The 18017-nt window shown below is 43.1% G+C and overlaps 3 protein-coding genes across 3 annotated transcripts; 1 reads left to right on the top strand and 2 right to left on the bottom strand.

The window, feature by feature from the left end:
• The first annotated feature begins 6641 nt into the window (after positions 1-6641).
• LOC129581764 (galactosylceramide sulfotransferase-like) lies at positions 6642-9687 on the top strand. The gene is given in 4 exon segments (XM_055472987.1): positions 6642-7130; positions 7687-8134; positions 8136-8279; positions 8717-9687. Coding segments are annotated over 4 exon segments (1095 nt in total). The 5' UTR covers positions 6642-6936; the 3' UTR covers positions 9026-9687.
• Positions 9688-10927: 1240 nt separating this feature from the next.
• On the bottom strand, positions 10928-13935 carry LOC129581904 (uncharacterized). The gene is made up of 8 exons (XM_055473195.1): positions 13567-13935; positions 12758-13375; positions 12490-12692; positions 12100-12392; positions 11718-12041; positions 11524-11624; positions 11311-11417; positions 10928-11229 (listed from the first exon to the last, which is right to left on the bottom strand). The coding sequence occupies exons 1-7, from the start codon at positions 13916-13918 to the stop codon at positions 11377-11379; spliced, it is 1932 nt and encodes a 643-aa protein (XP_055329170.1). The 5' UTR covers positions 13919-13935; the 3' UTR covers positions 10928-11229; positions 11311-11376.
• A 330-nt stretch (positions 13936-14265) lies between these two features.
• Positions 14266-15312, bottom strand: LOC129581905 (uncharacterized). Its single transcript, XM_055473196.1, has 3 exons — positions 15185-15312; positions 14594-14833; positions 14266-14505 (listed from the first exon to the last, which is right to left on the bottom strand). The coding sequence occupies exons 1-3, from the start codon at positions 15222-15224 to the stop codon at positions 14285-14287; spliced, it is 501 nt and encodes a 166-aa protein (XP_055329171.1). The 5' UTR covers positions 15225-15312; the 3' UTR covers positions 14266-14284.
• Positions 15313-18017: the final 2705 nt, after the last annotated feature.

Raw genomic sequence — 18017 nt, 5'->3', positions numbered from 1 at the left:
CTTATGATATATGGCATCAAACATTTTGTTGATTCTGTAACATGTCATCGACCAAAATGTCGCCCATAGAGTTTCACCATCTAAACATCCAGGGGCTGCCCTATGATAACTATCATAAGCTTGATTTACTGACAGATTATCTCTGCACTGATGATAATATTCCCAAATTCTTCGCTGTTACTGAAACTCATCTTCGTCCTTCGGATCCAGACCAATTATTTTTTATTCCTGGATACTGTTTGTTTCGTAGTGATCGTCCTAATATTCATGGTAAATCTCGTGGTGGTGGAATTTTGTGCTATGTTCCTCAGCATATAACGGCTGAGCGTGTCGAGCTGAAGTATCGTTCTAAGGGGTTTGAGGGTCTTTGGTTAAAATTATCTGTTTCACATCGGAAAATTATTATTGGTACTGTTTATCGTCAGCCAGATTCGACTTCCACTGAAACAAAAGCTTTGTTTGATCATTTGCGAGAAGTATTACTGAAACATCCGGATTGTGATCACATTGTCATGGGTGACTTTAACATCGATTCCTCCCCTGGTTCGTCGAGCCCCTATGTTAAACTTTTCAGAGATTTTGTGGATGAATTTTCGTTCGAAGATAAGGTAATCGGATATACTCGGGTAGCCCAACGCCTGAGACAATCAGATAATACTTTATTTACAACGTCCAGCAAAATTGATGTAATTTTATGCAGTCCTAAGAATTCGTACACATCGTGCCAGCCGTCAGATATAAGTTTTTCGGATCACAAGCTGTGCAAAACGGTCTCTGCATTTCAGTGTGCGCAACCGGAGCACAGGGTGGTTTATTATAGAGATTGGAAAGCGACTAGTAGTCAGTCTTTTAAGAGCCAAGTATTCGATTTTATGAAGCGGTACGTAAACTACGTGGATTATCCTGACGTTGACGAAGAAGTGTCGAATGTTGTTGGTGGTTTGGCTGATATAATTGAACGGTGCTATCCGTTACGATCGAAAAGAGCTTCGAACAGCAGTGCACCTTGGATTAACGGTCACATTAGGCGTTTAATAAAAAATAAAAATCTTGCATACAAAGGAAGAAAAATGTCGAAAAGTGCTTCCGAGTATGAAAGCAATAATCGACAATTCAAAAATTTGAAGCGAGATCTGTTTACTGCAATCAAGAACGCAAAACAGGATTATTTTGAAAAAAATGCGCAAAATTCTAAAGTGATGTGGCGCGAAATTAATCGCTTGCGGGGAAAGAAAAGCCAAAGCGATACTGTGGGCGTCGATTTGAATACATTGAATAAGCATTTTGCTACAATGGGGGAGCATGGTGAACGGCATCCCGTAGCTGTCCTCCCGAAGGAGGCTGACACGGCGACTTTCGAATTCGATCAGATTACCCCAGACATGGTAGTTGACATGTTCGGCAAAATTCTAACTAAGAGGAAATGCGCGGGACCGAAAGGAATTCCCCATAGGCTCTTATCTGAAATTTCGCCCATACTTGTTGAACCCATGACCCATCTAATAAATCAGTGTTTCAAAAAAAGTATCTTTCCATCAGTTTTTAAAATCGCGGATGTAATCGCATTGCCTAAATGTACTCATCCGGCAACAGCGGATGAATTTCGGCCAATCTCGCTTTTATGTAACTTGTCGAAATTATTTGAAAAATGTGCCCAATTACAATTGAACAATTTTTTGAAGAACGAGGGCATTCTTGCAACGAACCAGTCTGGTTTTCGAAACGGCCATTCCTGCGAGACATTACTGTTGAAAGTGACGGAGGCATGGAAAAAGGCTGTCGATAACAAACAGTGTGTTGCAGTAGTTTTTCTTGATTTAAAACGGGCTTTTCCGTCAGTGTGCCACTTAACTATGCTGGAGAAACTTCGTGATATTGGAGTGAAAACTTCAGCGTTAACGTGGTTTTATTCATACCTGACCGGTCGCTCGCAACGCGTACGCCATGGCAATAAATTTTCCTCTTGGGAAAACGTTATGGCCGGCGTTCCGCAAAGGTCCATACTTGGGCCTATTTTATTCACGATATATATCAACGAGCTTCTGAAATTGGGATTACGAAATGTCCAGCTAGAAAGTTTTGCTGACGACACCATCTGCTATGCAGTTGCTAACTCGAAAGCAGAAGCAGCAAAAATACTAACGGATGCACTACCGGACATCTGTGACTGGCTAAAAGCTAACCGTTTATATGTCAATGAGAAAAAATTGAAATTATTGTTGGTAAGTTCAGCTCGCAACTGCGAAAGTAACGTTAACGTATCGCTGAACGGTCATCAGTTGCAACCAGAAAAGTCAGTGAAACACCTTGGAGTGATGCTGGATGAACATCTCAGTTGGGCTGACCATGTTAAAAAGGTCCAAAAGAGTGTTCGGTACTGCATATCACTGTTAAATCGTGTGAAAGTTGGCCTGCCAACATCCCAACGCATTGCGCTTTTCTATGCCTTTGTCCAGTTTCATCTGGACTACTGCTCTACAGTGTGGAGCGGGGCATCTGTGCGCTTGCGGGACAAGTTGGCCGCCATGCATCGTAGCGGCCTGCGAGCGGCTGCAAACTACTCTGGAATATCCACGGAATCGTTCATGACCAAGCACGGGATCCTTCCTCTGTTCACAAGATGGAGACAAAACGAAGCGACGTGGTTGTACAAAATCAAGCACCCGGAAAAATTCCATGTGCCGCAGTACATCAGCGAGATGGTGGAATTTAAAGAAGAAGTAAAACCGTACAATCTTCGAAAAGGGAACCGGACCATCATCAAGGCGAAAGCAAAGAAAAAAGTCGGCGAAACAACCTTGGCTTGAAAGCTTAATAAAATGTGGAAATTTTTCGTGGATTTTAATTCTTCTGATATTTTTAGTGTTCGATCTGTTGGTGCGTTTAAGCATGCGTTGCGCAGTGCAAATTTTGTTTAAGCGTGCTGGGAATTTCACTGTGCAGTTACTGTTTGGCCAGGTTTAAAATCCCATGCTAGTATGTCACCCTAGCCGGAAATGGGCTACCTGCTCCACGAAGAAATAATAATAATAAAAATATGGTTTGTTATGTTTTTTCTTGGTTTCTTATGGTTTTTACCTTTACAAATTTAACAACAATATATAACTGACAGTGGAGAAACAGACAGGAGAACATTATAGGGGCACACAGTAGAAGCACATTCTAGGTATTTATCGTGAATAATAATCCTTCAAAGTACAGTACTGTACATAAATTAAAATTTGCTCCTATTACAGTGGGCTACTGTATCCTTTGCGGCGGTGCTGCCGCTTGGGCAATCACTCAGTCACGTTTTTTTCTTCCGTTCCACACAAACAAACAAACTAGCGGCTGTGGCGGCAAAACGCCAGGGCGCTGCACAAAATCCCAACTCATGGAAGTGGTCAGTCGGGCCATATATCGTTACGCATTTTTCTTTTGTATGTTGTAAGTATGCGCCCAACCGCGCCCAACCAATACTAAATGCCTACCAAATAATAAGTACCAATACTATTTTGTTTGAAAAATACAATATTTCATCTGAACTTATAGATAATTTAACGTCAATAAATAAGCTAGGGTGCCAGCCAAATGTGCAGCCACCTGCTTGTGATGATTCAGTTTATCTAGAATCTGTTATTTTCTTGGCAGCATTAATTTAGACGGATATTTTCACGTCAGCGTCACAATTCATTAATTCTGTCGAAAATACTCCAACGAAAAATTTTTCGAAAAAAAAAACATTTCACCCTAATCCGTTAAATCTTGTAAGATTTCTACAGCTGCGGATACGGTTCAATGATTCCCAGAAACGGCTGCTAACCGAAGCCGTGAAGCGCACGACTGAACCCACCTGTTTCTTATGTCAAATGTTCTCATGACAAAATTTTATTGCAAATCCCCAACTAAATTTATTGGAGAAAATCATTTGTCAGCGGTATCAACCCCAAATGAACCCTCAAAATTTTTTTCTTAATATCTGAGAGAAAAAAACAATAATAATGCAAGTAATGGCAATCCGTCATATTATGTAATGCAATATACAATACATAAAAAACGCACGTTTATTATTGTTTTAAAATTGTACATTCATAAAATTTATTTTTATTTTTAGTCTATCTAAATTTAAAATATTATTAGCTATAAATTTACTACACATCACTGTTACGGGAACTATCACAATTTTATACATGTTCAAAATGTGTCACAATTTTTTCAGTATCTAATTGCACAGAACATGTAACCAAAAGTAATTATCTAATCAGTTAATATGCTATCAATCTCATAAATTTTCCGCGTTGCTTAGCATTATTTGACCAGCAAAACACGCTAAAGCCATTTAGAACCATTTAGCGTTTCGTAACCCTTCTTCGTTACTATTACCTGAACCAATAAAAATTTAATATTTAGTTTACTAACTGTATAAAACAAGAAACCACAATAAGCATAAACTAACGACAGAAAACACGTTTACAAAAAATACCCGCTACACCCATAAAATCTTAAATTCAAAATAACGACAAATTTCTATTATTTAGAATAAAACCATATCAAAATACTAACAAAATAATAAAATAACAAGATCAAAACAAAAATACTTTTTCCAAAACCACTATGTACTTCCGCTATTCGTCCAACTTCCACCATCCGTGATTAATTTATCAAATTTCCATTCTCCCACCAACTAGTAATATGTTACTACAGTTACTATTAAACCCTCGATTGCTAATAACAAATTCAACTAACAAAATTACCAACTTCCAACACCATCAAATCTCCAACTTCGGAATCAGTGCGCACGAGACAAAGATTTTCACCAACAAACTCTCAAATAACCAACTCACCAACTAATTTCAAACTGCACTCGGACTCCTTTATATACCCAAACCACACTATACTCGACAAAACAACCAATACAAAAGAAATCTCAACCCACTGCCTACTCAATCTCCCAATCAAAGACCATTTCGTCAGCGAACTTCAAAAGCGGCCTCATTTATATCGAAATACCCATGTCGAAAATTGTCCTCTCCAGAGGACATATAGGCACACTACAGCTTCTACAAAAAATACTACCCTTACAAATTCTACACACAACAGAGCTCATACGTCCTCGGGTGCTAAGCACCCGCTGTCGCATGGCTATCGCCTGGCGCAAAAAGTATTCGACGTTCTCACCAGTTCTATATATGGTTCTATCACGCAAGTAAATCCCCAATTCTACGCTTGCACCGTGTTGCCCATTGTGTGTACGGTGACCTTTCATCGTTTCTAGAAAGTGTTTTTGCGGTTTTAATTGATACTAGAGAAGCATTAACGAAAGCTCAGTCTGAAATCCACATCCGGTTACAAACATGTTATGCTGGATTATTATGGAAACATTTCCGCCCAGCAGCACTTTTTGTGCATTTTTAGATCGGCTTAAAGTGCTTCTCACCGCGGCCATCGCCACTTGAGCGGCTTGCAGTAACAAACGAAATTACGCGCCGAAAACAATGGAAGCCGACAACAACAAACTTTCTGCCACAAAACAATTTTCCAGTGTGTTTTCAGCCGGTCGATGATATCTTCAAGAAATCGGAAAAAAAATGATTACAAGCACTCTCCACCAACGAAACAACTCATAACCACCCGCAATAAAAAGAGATTATTTTCACGCTCGGTGATGAGAGCCATTGTCTTGGTAAAATAAAAAGCGGCAGATTGACAGTCGGCGTCCGAAGTATGTGGTAGTGTATGGATCTGTACACCGCACTGGAGTGGCCGCAGAACAATACGAATGTCTTATGCAACGTCCGTTCTTTTGCAGCATAATAGCTTCCATAAGAGTTATCAACTATGCATGCCTGCCAGTGATCATTTGCTTGTCCTGCCGATCAAGGCTGCCGAACAAACAACTTAACACAAACACACCTCCATTGCGTTGCCGGTACGTTATGAAAATGATCCGTATCAACTCGGAAAACGTATTTAACGCACAACTCTGCTCGGCCTTATTATATCGCCCGCTGTACAAGATTGTACATTGAAAAACTCAGAATTATATCGCTGTACGCTTTTGAGTGTTCTGCACAACGTTTTCACACAGTGAAAATTACAAATTAACGGACTGCGCCGAATTCAGTACGACGGCGGGACGGCGGGCCACGCCTCACTATTTACGCTTTACATGCATTTGGCATATCTGATGCGAGACAAATATTGATTTGAAGTATAAACTATCCAAATAATGTAAAACATTAGATTTTCTCCTTTATATATACCTACTTTAAATACTGAGAAGAGTAAATTTATGATAGCGGAAGACGTATGTAGAGGCACTCGTTCATAGCACAAACTTCGCGCTAAACACGTGCTATATGTACGTTTACGTTAGAAACTGCCGGATACGCTTGTACGCAGGGTTGTATGCGCGGATAAGACGCCAGCTTGTATATTCTTCTTGTTGCCGATCGCGCACTGCATTTACACAGCGCAGAACCGGTTTCGCTAAATTGTAGAACGCGGACCATTTTATAAGACGTATGGTACATGCGAATACAGGTACAACTGAGCGAATAATAACGCTCCTTACAACATAACAATACCGCACAGTACGATCAATACCTCCTGTGCCGCTGCAATGCACAGTGCATGAAAATATTACTACACGACCATAAAGACTTAATAAAAGACAGGCCATGGCACTGCAGTGCGCTGCCACTGTCAGCAGCGCGTTGATTATTTCTTTGGCCTGAATACCGGTATCTCAGCTGACGGTGCAGTGCCGGAGCTATTGATCGCGGGCGGATTACTACGCCTACTAACAGCGCTTCTTGCTGTTGCGCTGAACTACCGTCGCTGTATGCTGTTAGGCCGAGGACGGCACGTTGCAAGAAATCGGGAAAAATCGTGCCCATCCAGGAGATTTTGTTTGCAAATGCGCCGGTCAAGCGCAAGATACAGGAGGAGGACGCGATGCGGAGGCGAGCTGGGTGTTGGGAGTGCTACTCACCCCGCTCCACGAACGGCGATCTGGTGAAGCTGACGCTGTTGGTCGGTCTGCTGACTTTCTCTTTCTCCGCCTATTTTATCCTCGGCGGTCCTGGGCTGGACCGGTTGTTGCCGCGGGAGCGGATCTTCCTTAAAACTGTTTGCCCCGATGCATTTTTGTAAGTACCACAAATTCGCTTGGTGCAACTCTAGTTACTCCCGTTATTATCCAGCATTATTGCAGAATTTTACATAGAGTCAGCACAAATTTCTCAGTTTTAATGTTACTATTTTTCTTAGCTTTTCATTCCGCAGTATCATTAATAATCGATCCCCAAATATGCTATTAAAAGACAACTCATTCAGTTTATTATTTTGTAAAGAAATTCAAACTAGTATTTTCCGAAAATCCATTGGTTACTTAATTTTTCGCGGTTGCTACGAAAAAGCCTTTGATGAGTTCATTCGAAATGCGTCTATAAGCCACGGAAAAAATAAAATATTTTTGTTTGTTAGAACAAAATCCTGAGTATCTACAATAGAGTACTGAAAATATTTTCAAATCAGTTGTTATGAGATTTATGATGCGCAATATCTTGCGGCGATAATGATGAAGTTGCATAATTATGTACAACAGTTTCCAGGTGTCTTATGTTTGCATCTGACCGATCATCGTGTCAGGGTAAATTACGCTATGATCCAGCAGAATTAAATTATATTAAGCGTGTTCTGCAGGCAAATAAAATCGGAGGAGCTGGAGATAAAACTGCCTGATCACCGTCTCCAGGCCATTCGCCCGCCACTTGACGAGCCGACGACAGCTGCGGCCAGGAAACCGGTTGGCCACTGCTCCCCGCACCACAACATCGTCTTCCTCAAAGTGCACAAATGCGCCAGCAGCGCCTTCCAGAACATCCTCCTGCGCTTCGGCGAGTCCAATAATCTGACGCTGGTTTTACCACCGAAAGACAACTACCTAGGACATCGGGAGAAGTTCGCTCCCGAGCTGGCCATACCCCTCCCATCCGCCCTGGGCAGCCAGTATAATTTATTATGTCACCATACACGATTTCACCGCGAGAATATCGAAAGCATTATGCCTAATGACACGGTGTACGTGACGAGTTTGAAAGAGCCGGCCGCCATGTTCGAGTCGGCCTATGATTTTTTCGGACTGGTCAAGCGGTATGGCGTTAACCTCACCGATTTCATCCAACGGCCGGAATATTATTACAACAACCAGACTGTTGATTCGCTCGCGGTTTGCCCGCAATCCGATGATGTTCGATTTCGGTCTGGAGATGGAAGACTTCCAAGATCAGTCCAAGGTCAGCTATCGATACAATCGTTAGAAGAAATGTAGATTGGCCGTTAGATGCACAAATGTTTAACTACGAAAAATATTTTAAATATAACAATAATAATAAATAATAAGTGCAGGCATTTCTACCTAAATCGAAATTTATTGACGGATGTAAGAGTTTTCGTTTTAGTTGCGAAATAAAAAAAAATACAAATGTTTCGGCATAAAAATTTTAAAAAAATGGTTAAAAAAACCTTGCATCTTTTACACTGAATTCCCAACGCTCACACTTTTGTTATTCTGGCTGAATTAAGAAAGTTAACAAATAATAAATAAATACTCTCGAATTTTATTTACAAATTAATGAGTCAGTGTATTTTACAAATAGCATCTCGATAATAAAAATGGTGTGCGAGAACCGCTTATTTCTGCAGTGAATTATATATTTAAATATTTTTACAGATCGAAGAGAAAATCGCCGAGCTAAATGATCGCTTCTCCCTGGTGATGATCACAGAAGAAATGGACGAGTCGCTGGTCATGCTACGGGACCTTCTCTGCTGGAGCTGGAACGATGTAGTGACCTTTCGCGTAAACAAACGCCGCGACTCTCGCGTCGTTCCCTTAACCCGCACGATGAAGAAGAAAATCCGCGCCTGGAACAACGCCGACGACCAGCTGTACCGGCATTTTACGCGATCTTCCAGCGGAAGAAAAAAGAGTACGGACTGCAGCGTTTACAGGAAGATGTGGCCAAACTGCGGCAGATGAGCGAGTTATGGCGCGGCCGCTGTGAGGAGATCGCCGGGCAAGAGCTCAACGCAACGGATCCCGTCGCGACAATTTTTGATGAAGAATATCTGCATGAAATCAGTTACGAGCAGCACAGGCGACAAATTTACGACAAATGCTCGCGGTTGCAAATGCGAGAGTTGACCTTTACCGGGATGATGCGCGACCGCCTGTGGCCGGCGGATAAGCTGTGGTATGCGCCACCGGCCGATGTTATCACTCCCGAAGGACAGCAGCGTTGAAAAGCAGCGTACCGGAAATGAAAGGGCCTCTTGCACGGAAAATACCCAAAGATATTTTCCGCGTCATCGACTGTCACACTGCGTAACACCTATCGGTTGTCATAAGGCCCTAATGAAGTGCACAGTGTTATTTAAGATTGCACAGTGTTATTTATTCAAGAGGGTTGTAATGCTTGTCAGTTATATCATAACAAGTTGTTTATACACTTGTTATGATGGCGTGTAATCGCTACCTGTCCTGCCATGCAGATGATATGTCACACGTGGATCTCGTTGAACTTGCGACAGTTAACTTGGTAATAATTATTATGCATACTCTTTGCATGAGATTAAAAATCGTTTTGTTATGCTGGTAATATTTTCTCGGTTGTCACTTTACGTATTAAAAGCGGTTGTAAATTGTGCAAGGTATTATTTAGACCATCATAAGCATACCGCAAGTGTTTAATTCACCCTTAAGAAGAGATTATACCGATTTCGACCTCTTTCGACTATTCTCGCTAGCACAAAGCGTGCGCTTGTGTTGCATCATAACTACGCATTTGACATAGCACAATGATATTTTCACTACATGTTGTGCCACTCTTTCATTTGCGCTCACGGGACAGCGCTATGTCTTTCCATTGTCTAGCGCCTTTGTCATACTCTATGCGTCCTCACTGTGTAAACATGAGCCTTGTCTGCTCCTATCACACTTGCAAGCTGGCATGTATATAACAGCCAGAAGGCTTGTTCCAGAATGAAAGAATGCCTTCTTGAAGCCTTTCTTTCACTGATTTGACCACAGGTGGCAGTAGAGTAGAAAGATTCGCCAGCCCGCCAAATCGCTCCTCGTCGGCAACGAAAAAACTTAAATAACTTTTTTCGTTGCTACCTAATTTTACTCATCTTCCGCCCAGTAACAGATGTAACCCTTCTTATTGCAATGTAGAATTTTGAAAATTTCATTTTCGATCTTGCTACCATCGTATAAATTCTCCTTAAACAGCAATTATGTAGACAGTAAGTATGTATATGGTAAATGGTCATCGCCTTTTCGGCAATCGGCATGAGTCGGACCGGATTGTGCTATTCTGTTTAGGCACTAGTCAGACATGTAAAACACAATAAACGCCAACCAATATGTGATTTGGAAAGCGCCAATACATTCAAAGCAAGAATGCTTAATTCAGCAAGTAACACCGAAACCGGGCGGAAGTGGCGAAAACGGCATTCACTAGACACTACCGGTTCGCACCAGATAAATACTACTCTAGTACTAGTTGGTAGTGTCAATTGGTCGACCGTTTCTCACGGTAATCGTGAAAAAATGTTTTTACCAAAACGTGGGCTATTTTCCTATGCAACCTCAAGTCTGGTAAATACGCGCTAGCGGTTATTGCTAATCCACCAAAATTATTTCTTTCTGGGCTTAGTTTTGCCCCGGTACTATTTGAATCCTTACCCCTTTTTATTGGCATACGTAGTCTTGTTTTGCATGTTAATCTACTTTTATTTTTTCCATTTAAAGTGGTCAACGCCACGTGCTGTAAACAGCCTAAAATAAAATTAATCAAGAAAGGTCAATGTGCAAGCGCCTATCATAAATCTCGCTTTCGGTTTACTGCTGGCTCAGTATTAAATTCTGAACAGTCGCAACACGCCCGGTTGGACTACCGTTAGGGCTCTTTGGCCGCTTTGACGACTTTTCTGGAATTATTCCTTGAAAAAGGATTACATAGACCGCCTGCGATCCACATGCCACCGTCAGCGATATAACGAACACGTACTGCAGTGTCCGGTCAATTATGCAAGAGAAAAGGGCCAGCCACACGCTCAACCAGATCAATCCCATCAAACCTGTGTTAATGATCACTCCATGCAGCTTTCTTTTTGCAGAGTTCACACGCTTCCGGAGACGCTGGTCCGAAACCGCCATTTGTTTCTCCTGTCTTCTGATTGCTAAAGAAGACAAAAACATTTGGTGGCGTGGGTGTGGAAAGCCGGTTATTTAAGCGGCTTGGAGATAGAGAAATTACTCACTGTATAAATACAGTATCGCCGCGGATAGGTTCAGTACGCCTGCAGCCGATAAAGGTACAACATAGGTCACCCAAGGGATCCACAAGTGATCGCCCTCCAGCCAGCACCTACAGTGAAACCGCTCAAGAAAATGCAGCGCTTCGTTGTTCTCTATAACCCTGTTTAGCTGAATCGGAAATATGCTTTTTCGGTGATCATTTCAATATTTTATACCATTTCTCATCACTTGCATAACCGTAGCCATGGAAAAATTTCGTGGTGTCCTCGGAAAAATGTGGAATAGACGCCAGAAACAGGAAACAGTATTGGGATAACTAATAACAGGAAAACATTATTAGTTTGCTACGCAAACGCAGCAGTTACTGTTATCGCAAGCAAATTTCGGTCTTATCGATTAAACTGCGTACAGGATGCTGCCAGTAGAGTTTTCATCCTGAATCCACTGTATGTGTATCCAGGAATATTCACCCTTCGCCCATACTCTTCCGGGTACAGCGTTAACTTGAATGACGCCGACGGTCTGGACTGCCGTCCATCCAATGCTCATCAATGCAAACCAGTGCACCAAAATGGCACTGGCCAAACAAAATTGCTGCCCACACATTTCGGGAATGTAAACCATCAACTGGGAGAAAATGGAGAATGTATACATTCCCAATAGTGCCACCCACAAGCCCATCCGTGTAAACATCACTTCGTCGAAGACAACGCTTTTCTGATAAATTTTCACCCTGAAGCGCAAAATGAACACATTATAAGCAACGCCTACCCAAGTTTGAGCTTACTTACATGATTATAATAAGGGCGAAAACGCAGCAGACAGCCGCCACACCCGTGGTGGCCGTAGTCACGACCGCTAAATCCATCGTGAATGCCGCATCGTTTGGAACCAAGGATCTCGATAAACTGCTGCATAACGTTAAGAATAGTGAAAATGGCGTCAAATGGTCGCCCGTGCATTCCACGATTGTGTTGTCCCATTTCGGATATTTAGCGGTAAGAGAGCAGCCCTCTATCGACCACCGGTCGGTTCCGTAATTTAAGAAAGTACATGCGTGTCGCCTTTTCGCTCCCGATGGATACTGTAAACATAGAATTTCTGTCTGCATCAAATTAATGTTCTTTCCACTTGTAATTATTATTTAATAACAAATATTTGCCGGATTAGTAATCAATTACATTAAAAAGAATATCGACATTATGCCGAGTAGTGACGATATTATTTCTCCGTTGCGAATCGTCGTTTAAGGACGCCAGTAAGACTAACGGGCTTGCTCTTTCGTTCAGCTCGTTGGCAGGAATCTCTTCGGCAAATTTGAACACCACCATCGCGGAAAGCGAAAATGTGAACTTGGCGGCTTCTGTTGCATTAACAGTTTTTTCTAGAACATAATTTAGACCTTTCATAAATCTCAACTAAAGTGTCGACCGTTTATCCCAGCCTTACTTAAATCCTCAAAAACCTCTCGCAAAACATCCTTGTTGAAAGTAGTACTGGTCACGGAACCAGTGCTGCCGTTCCATACAGCTGTAATTCCGGTTCCCCAATCAAAACCACCGATCTCCAAGTTGTTAGAAAATCTCAGATCGTCGAATTGGGAAGATCCATTGATTACCGTCGAGTAGACATAAGTCACACAGAACGGAGTAATAAATACTCGTATGTATGACTCGTCGCTTGCCGGCAGTTTGTGGTACAATTGCTCGAGTGCTTGATAGATGCTCACTGCAGCGCGGTGGCCGTTTCCCGGTGAAGGCGATACTTTTAGTTTTCCAGAGCTTTCGGCGCTGACTATTTGGTAAGTTATCTGAAGCAGGGTTTCGACAGCATCTTTCTGTGCACCTTCCGGTAGGTCTTCAGGTGGGTTCATTGTAGCGAAATCTCGAAAATAATTGGCAGTTACTCGGACATCGTTGAAGGTAAGCTCGGCTGCATTCTGCAAGATGTTTAGGACGCGGTGTGTCGAAAGTAGGTAATAGGTGGTCGCATTCGGATAGGTAGCGTTATTAGTCGCGCTCTCCAGTGCAGCAGAAATGGGTGGTGGTGTAGCAGGAATAGGGTTGCCTACAGTAAAAGAGCGTTGTTTACATAAAGTCGCCATAGAATATTTGCCATTAACGTGGAATGTGATAAAAGAGAATAGCGCAGTCATAACACGGATGAAAAGCCGGAGTATCCTATGGTACAGTAATTGCGATGGAAGGCATGTTAAACATTAGCCGTGCACTTCACGACGCAAGAGAAAAAATAGTTACCAGGAGCTGCTGTAGATGATCCGGGACTTAGGGTAACACGCGGAGGAGTCGTTGTGGTTGTTAATGGTGTTCCCGGCGTCGATTTAGTAGTTGACGATGTGGATACTTCAGGTCGAATTAGCGTAGTCGCTTCCGGTGTTCCCATTGTTGATAGAGTTGTTGCAGTCATTTCCGGTCCCGTTGTTGATTCAGTTGTTGTTGTCATTTCCGGTGTACCCATTGTTGGTTCAGTTGTTGTAGTTGGGGTTTCCATTGTTGATTCAGTTGTTGTAGTTGGGGTTTCCATTGTTGATTCAGTTGTTGTAGTTGGGGTTTCCATTGTTGATTCAGTTTTTGTAGTTAGGGTTTCCATTGTTGATTCAGCTGTAGGCGGCGTAGTTGTGGAGCAGTTCGTAACTGCAAAAATATTCCGTCCGTCAAAAATCATTGTGATTGGTATTAGTAAAATGCTTTCCTTATTATAAAGGTAATGATTTGTATCGCTTGTGAATTTCACTTTTGACTGACCAGTTTCCACTTTTATTTCATCGAGCGCTATGAATCGTACGTTTTGGCAGCTATTTCTGTGCCAAGCTCGGAGATTAAACCTGACAAAAGGCCTTGCAACACCGGGGAGGAAAATATTGTCGGTAGGCGGGATTACCCTCTTCACTTGAACAAGATGCCATTGGTTATTAGGGGAAATCAGCGCGTAATCTTGCTGCCCATTATGCCTTCCTCACAGGACATCGGTGTAATGAGCTGGATGCCCTTCTCTCCATTCAGCGATGCCCAGTTCGAAGTACTCTGTGTTTATTATTGGAGGATCGGATAACAGTAACCAAAAGCTAACAACCATGGTTGGTTCGACGCGAAGCGCCGGGGTATAAAGAGTTGTAACCCGGATAACACCACTGTAGTCATGTTTAGGAGTGCAACGTGCGATGGCCATCATGTCATCTAGAATAAACATGCACAGGCAATAATTAGGATGTAGTGGATGAATCTCAATAGATGCGAACGCATAATAACAACAACTGAGGCGTACTTTCACTTGATCCGTTTATCTTTCCAATGATGTCCCATTGGTAAGTGTCCTGTGCCACGCCACTGCCAACAACACTGTTGCTGCGATACCAAGTCGAATTCTGATTTGGCGGATCCGACGAGCACGCCAAAATATATACGCTGGAATCGTCCGACTGATCTTCCGTTCCCATATCACAGGAATCCACCTCCTCGTAGCAATCTTCACTGCACACAGTGGCCAGACGAAACAAGATCAGTGCTGCAGCAGTAAGAAAATGTATGGTTTGTTTGTTTATCCAGCTTAATGTCTACTACGATCCGGGATATCCTGCACGAGGTGGTAGATCACCTTTAAAGAAACTGCTGTCCCGGTGGCAGCTCGAAAAACAGATACAAAACGAAACCACTTGAATGGTCAGCGATGAATTATCAATGTTATCATACGTACGTGTGATATGTGCGCTGTGTCGTACGTTTTAAAGCAGTTCTTTTTGTGTTATTAAATACTATGCGCGTTATTTGGTCACTGGTTGTTGTTATTCGCATATAACAAGGTAATAGCTGATTACGTAAATTAATGTTATTTTCGTAAATCGTATGTATGTCATACCGAATAATGGTAACACGGTGAGGGTCATGGTGGGGTTCATCGGACCGTGCGTGATACTCCTGCCGGGTGATCCCCGTGAAATCCCTCAATACCGTCCACAACTCCACGGCACGGTACTTCAATCTGGATTTCCTAAGATTGCACAAACATGTTAAAGCCGGAAACCCTGATTTTATCTATGCTAGCTGCCACATTTATACATACCTTTTTCTCGGCCCTTGCACGTTTCTCGGCGGCGGTTTTATAAAATTGACTAGTGGTATTCAGAAATACCTTTTCTGGCTGGTACTAATTTGCGGATAACACATTAACACGACACAAAATTTTTTAACTCTTTGCGACTACCTGAAGATAAACCGGAAATGTACAGTTTTCAGTAAACATAATGCTTACAAGGGAAGAAGCACGACAGTCATTATTTTAAGTGGCCGCGCGAAGAATATGATCTTGCCTATTAATACTGCAATGTTATCGATGGAACGGCAGTATGGTCCAGCTAACATCGTCACAGCTTGCAAGTAACCTATATAAACAATGATATCAGAATTGTTGGTTAACCAAAGTTAGTAAATGTTAAACCGGAGCTGTCAAAGACTGATATTGGCTACGCAGTTAAGTGATTTATGGTGAGAGTTGAATTCGGCTTATCTGCGGTTCCCGCATGATCAACAAATAATTACAGCCCTTAAAATCCATAAGTGTTGTCACGCATGGTTCAAAACTCCATTATTTCGTAACTTTGTAATTATACTTCAATAATTTGCTGATAGCTTCGAAATGACAAATGTCGGCCGAACAGGATGTCGCCATCTGCCTTGTCCACAACTTAGAGCACTCGACAAAAGTGTGTGTTGTTCGGTGTAAAACTAGGTTGATGGAGAGATGCGTATACTGATATCGTACCCTGGTGCATGCAATAAAATCCAGATAGCCGAAACGATCGCTGGAAGGTTGTCGGTAATGTTTCGCGGGTAATAAACTGTCGGACAAACTGATTACATATCAAGACTTTAAAGTAAGGTAACTCTGGTTTGTTTACATCTTATGGCAGGACCTTCACCGCGTTTCATTTATTACTTTACTCTGCGGCGCTCGACTCGTTGCCCTACGGAAAAAGGATGGAGGCCTGCGTCCAATTGCCGTCGGAAATGTATACCGCCGCATCGCTGCCAAGGCGGTGGATACCCGAATTCGGCCAATTACATCGGAGATTCTCCAACCACACCAACTTGGTTCCGGTGTAAAGAGGGGAGTGGAAGGAATTATTCACGCAGCTAGGGACTTTCTTCTTCAATACAGCAGTGGTGTTAAAGCCCTCCTTAAAATTGATTTCACCAACGCTTTCAATTGCGTCTCGCGCGAGGAAGTATTGCAGATAGCAGCCGACGTCATCCCGGAATATTACGCCTTTATTAAAATGTGTTACGGTGCACATTCTTCGCTGTTTCTGGGAGAAACCGTCATTTCCTCGCAGTCCGGCGTACAGCAAGGGGATCCTCTCGGACCGGTTTTGTTTTGCTTGGTACTGCAGTTCATCATCTACAAACTGAACACTTACCTGAATGCGTGGTATATGGATGATGGGACGCTAGGAGGATCACCGTCGGAAGTAATCCGTAACTTCCTGCTGCTGATAGAAGAAGCTAAAAAGATCGGCCTGGAAGTTAATATTGCGAAGTGCGAAGTTTTTCTGTGCGGGGGCACCGAAGCACAGCGTACATCGGCCGCTAACGACTTCTCCACATTATTCCCCGGAATAGCTGTAGTGACAGCTGGTAATCTGAATTTGCTCGGAACTCCTCTCTTACCAGCCGCCGTAACCCCGATGATCAACGAGAAGATCAGCCAGTTGGGAATTATGTGCAGCCGCTTGCAGCTTATCCCTAAACACCAAGCGTTGTTCCTGTTGAAGAACTGCCTTGGAGTGCCAAAAATTGTGCACATATTGCGCACTTCCCTCGCATGGATGTTCCCACAAGAGTTGTACAGGCTGGACCAAGTATTTCGCGAGACGGCGGAGATCATCACCAATGTGAAGATGGACCACCCAACGTGGCTCCAGGCCTCCCTTCCCGTTCGTTTCGGTGGTTTGGGGATCAGACGCACTGAGAAGCTAGCTTCTTCTGCCTACTTGGCATCGGCTTCCTCGTTGCACCCACTGATTTCCAGATTATGCCCGACACTGACGGCCACGGATGTCAATACCGTCACGCGCGCCTGGAAGTTAGAAGCAGACACTGACGAACTTCCGGTGGAAGTTTTCAGACACGTCCAGAAAGCATGGGACACTCCCACGACACTGCAGACATTCTCAAGGCTGACCGCACTACGGACTTCACAGGAGGAAGTTGCGCATCTTAAGGCGGTATCAGTCCCGGAAGCAGGCTTGTGGATCCATGCATTACCGGCAGCTTGCCTTGGTAATCTGTTAGAGGACAACGCTTTTCGCATAAGTGTCGCGCTGCGTTTGGGAGCACCGATCGTCACTCCACACGTATGCGTTTGTGGTGGGCTGGTCGACGAGTTCGGCCGGCACGGACTTCGCTGTAAACGGTCTGCTGGAAGATTACCACGACACGACGGAATCAGCGCGGAGTTCACCCGGGGCCTAAAATCAGCTGGCTTTCCTTCGAGAATGGAACCAAAAGGTTTATCCTTGAAAGATAAGAAGAGGCCGGATGTGATCACCCTCATTCCGTGGAAGCGCGGAAAACCGCTGGCAGTGGATGTTACCTGCGTGGACACGCTGGCAGCCTCGTATATCGACCGCACTTCCGTGAATGCCGGCGCAGCAGCCGAACTCGCTGAAAGAAAGAAACTAGCGAAACACGCT

This window comes from Paramacrobiotus metropolitanus, unplaced genomic scaffold (assembly GCF_019649055.1).
Source record: "Paramacrobiotus metropolitanus isolate TYO unplaced genomic scaffold, Prichtersi_v1.0 Parri_scaffold0000006, whole genome shotgun sequence".
Taxonomy (NCBI): Eukaryota; Metazoa; Tardigrada; class Eutardigrada; order Parachela; family Macrobiotidae; genus Paramacrobiotus; species Paramacrobiotus metropolitanus.
This window is presented reverse-complemented; position numbering and strand designations above follow the sequence as displayed.

Coding starts and splice junctions, on each gene's coding strand:
- LOC129581904 (XM_055473195.1), bottom strand. CDS start 13,918: ATGGAAACCCTAACTACAAAAACTGAATCAACAATGGAAACCCCAACT. Junction 13,376..13,566: donor ATCATCTACAGCAGCTCCTG/GTAACTATTTTT, acceptor CTTTTACTGTAG/GCAACCCTATTCCTGCTACA. Junction 11,625..11,717: donor AACTCTACTGGCAGCATCCT/GTACGCAGTTTA, acceptor TCCTGTTATTAG/TTATCCCAATACTGTTTCCT.
- LOC129581905 (XM_055473196.1), bottom strand. CDS start 15,224: ATGAACCCCACCATGACCCTCACCGTGTTACCATTATTCG. Junction 14,834..15,184: donor CACCGTGTTACCATTATTCG/GTATGACATACA, acceptor TTACTGCTGCAG/CACTGATCTTGTTTCGTCTG. Junction 14,506..14,593: donor GATAAACGGATCAAGTGAAA/GTACGCCTCAGT, acceptor TGTTTATTCTAG/ATGACATGATGGCCATCGCA.